The sequence below is a fragment of the Tachypleus tridentatus genome, chromosome 1, assembly GCF_004210375.1.
Source record: "Tachypleus tridentatus isolate NWPU-2018 chromosome 1, ASM421037v1, whole genome shotgun sequence".
Taxonomy (NCBI): Eukaryota; Metazoa; Arthropoda; class Merostomata; order Xiphosura; family Limulidae; genus Tachypleus; species Tachypleus tridentatus.
This window is the reverse complement of record NC_134825.1, coordinates 56,472,054-56,474,853: the sequence shown is the minus strand read 5'-3', so window position 1 is coordinate 56,474,853 and position 2,800 is coordinate 56,472,054. Positions and strand designations below refer to the sequence as shown.

Below are 2,800 nucleotides of genomic sequence, written 5' to 3'. Positions count from 1 at the left end.
GACGATCCAGGTACACGACAAGCAAATTAATTCTGAGTTGATGTTGTCACACCTCGCTAAAACTAGGAAGCTTAATTTTATCAGCGAAGATATTTAATACCCTCGTAAAAATACTAACGTCCAAAGTTAATTGACTAAAATTAAACGGGTTGCAATGATCGAAATTTATAAACGTTAATAAGCGTAATCACAATTATAGTTTACGAAGTTTACAGCAAACTGACCAATAATAGCTTAAAATTGTCTAAAGGCTAGCTGATTTTATACGAATCACGCGAGATTCTAGAATTTTTTTGTAAAACAAATACTGTAGATTCTTACTCTCAAGAATCTTATACAAATTTAGAGAACAGACGGAACTTGAACATTACACATTCGACAATATAGTCACATGTATTAAAAAAGTATATTGAAACAAACGTAGGACCTAAGATAAATGTACAACAATAAATTTGTTACAATCGTAACTGAAGTAAGCCTCAGTTAATACATTTCCTCAATTAATAGATTTTAATATCTTCAAAGAACCGTCGTATAAACTAGTCGTAGAAGTGAAAAGTTCACTTATTGGAATGGACCTATCCAAATTCAACGAGTCAAAAAGCACTTACACCCGGAGCTCAGAACTCATCATTCCTTTTGAAGACGGCTTACCTGTGAATGGTACGAATACTTTCTTCAACCAGGAGGCACAAATATTAGTTTATGATTTTCTTGTTCCGATTATTGGGGCCGTCATTGTGCTAACTAACTCTGCTGTAGTGATTTCGTCTGGACTGCTTTTGAAAAAAGGGGTGACTCCTAAAAGTTCATACTTGTTTCTGGGCAACTTAGCTCTTTCTGATGTCTTAACGGGCATCACTGTGCTTGTTGATCACTTCTATCCTAATTCCATTAGAACACAAACCTGCTGTTTGATTCAACTTGGTAAGTTACTGTTCAACGCTATTGCTTTCCAATAATGTAAATTACCTAATATTCTTGTGATAATGTCTGGCTATTTTCATAAGTATGATATTTTTCTTAACTAACGGTATAAGACTCAATACCTTGTGCTATATACGTGATTTAAAATTTCATTAAAATATTAGCATTTTTTTATTCCAAACTCATTAATTATTTTTTGTAGTAAATTTAAATTACCATCAAATCATTTTATACAATGATGCATGTATTTCATCATATCCTTTGAAGAATTTACAAAGATAATATATATTTCATCTAAGGAGAGAACTTAGTGGATTTAAGCCTGAAAAGGCTACAGAATACTTAAAGCGAATAACACAATTATTATATAAAAAATAGTGTATGAATACTTATAATTAAATAGAACAAGCTTTTAAACTACTTAAAAATTATCTTTTTATTCATTAAAAACAGGTAGTCCGAATGATAACTATCAAAATATACGTATCCAGTTAACATCTTTGTGCAATCACTTTAAATTAATTTACTTATTATCAAATCCAATCACTTTCGTGGATAAGAAGAAAAATTAAGTCAGTACCACGAATTACAGTTCTAGAGTTAAGCTGGAACTGTCGCAGGAAAAAAAAAAGATATGACTTTTATAGCTATGTACAGTTATTGTGTTTCATCTAGAAACTCACTCTTTGAAATATATTTAATGTTTTTATTTTTCATCTTTCTGCAAAGATTATTTCACAGGAATATTTAGTTTACCTTTAATCATCCTTATTTATTTTCTTTTCTTCCAGGAAGTATTGTAAGTGCGTCATTGGCTTCTAGCTGGAGTATCACTTTGATTGGAATTGACCGTTTTATCTTCATAGCTTATGGGCTTTATTATAAAAACTGGATGACGACAAAACGAGCCAGATTAATGATTGGTTTCTCATGGATTATATGTGTTCTGATTGGATTTTCTCCGGCTATTGGTTGGTCCTATCCCAATGATGGATCACAATGTTGGTATGTCATGGTGGCCACACCAGAACACCTTTTATTTACTGTAACCATTGGTATTTTTCTTCCTCTTGGGATTATTGTTGTATTATATATGTTCATCTTATACAAAGCCATCCGCCAGGTGAGAATTAGAAAGCCCAACACAGTGGATAAGCCTCCAGAAAACATTCATATGTCGGAAATCCAGAATGAGAAAAACTTAAAATCTGTATTTTTTGAAATATGCCATTCTAGAGGGCAAGAGCAAATATTTACAACTAGCGGCAAAATCCAGGAAAAGAAGACTCAAAAGAAGTGGAAAGCTCTTAAGATGGTGATTTTTACACTCAGTGCTTTTGTGTTGTCATGGTTTCCCTATTTTATTGCTGTGATCGTCTATGCAGCCAAACCAAATATGCAGTTAGCTGTGACAATAACTACTGTTCTAGCAGTTCTGGGATATTTTAACTCATTGTTAAATCCTCTTATCTACGCTTGGTGGCACAGAGGGATAAGGACATTTATAATGGAGGACTGTTTGTGTAGGAAAAAGAAAAGGGAAAGCTGTCGACTAGGAGCTTTTAGAAATAAAAATAACACGTCCAGTGCTTCAAACTCAAAATTTAGCACTTCCAGCACAAAGTCCTCTGATGGAGTAAATGAAGTTTCTGAAACGAAACATGTATAATTCCACAAAACAGTGTTGGAACAGTTAGCAATAACCAAATGTTTATGTACTTGATTTGGGTTAGTTGTAAAAATTAATAATAAGGTTTCAGGCCGTACTTGTACTTGAAAAACAACAAATATCAAAAATGACAATACATTTTATACAATCTAAAATGAAGATATTCTAAGGACTGGTCGTGTGTATGGTTACTAAAAAAACTAG

General features: G+C 32.6%; 1 protein-coding gene across 1 annotated transcript; it reads left to right on the top strand.

Annotated features, from left to right (window-relative positions):
- Positions 1-572: 572 nt before the first annotated feature.
- LOC143232457 (glucose-dependent insulinotropic receptor-like) lies at positions 573-2,596 on the top strand. Its single transcript, XM_076467940.1, has 2 exons — positions 573-927; positions 1,719-2,596. Exons 1-2 carry the CDS (start codon positions 573-575, stop codon positions 2,594-2,596), a joined length of 1,233 nt encoding a protein of 410 aa, XP_076324055.1.
- The last annotated feature ends 204 nt before the right edge of the window (positions 2,597-2,800 follow it).

What these genes read in the sequence shown, in the direction of transcription:
- LOC143232457 (XM_076467940.1), top strand. Translation starts at nt 573, where the DNA reads ATGGACCTATCCAAATTCAACGAGTCAAAAAGCACTTACACCCGGAGC. An exon ending in CTGCTGTTTGATTCAACTTG is followed by an intron (nt 928 to 1,718) that starts GTAAGTTACTGT and finishes CTTTTCTTCCAG; the next exon opens with GAAGTATTGTAAGTGCGTCA.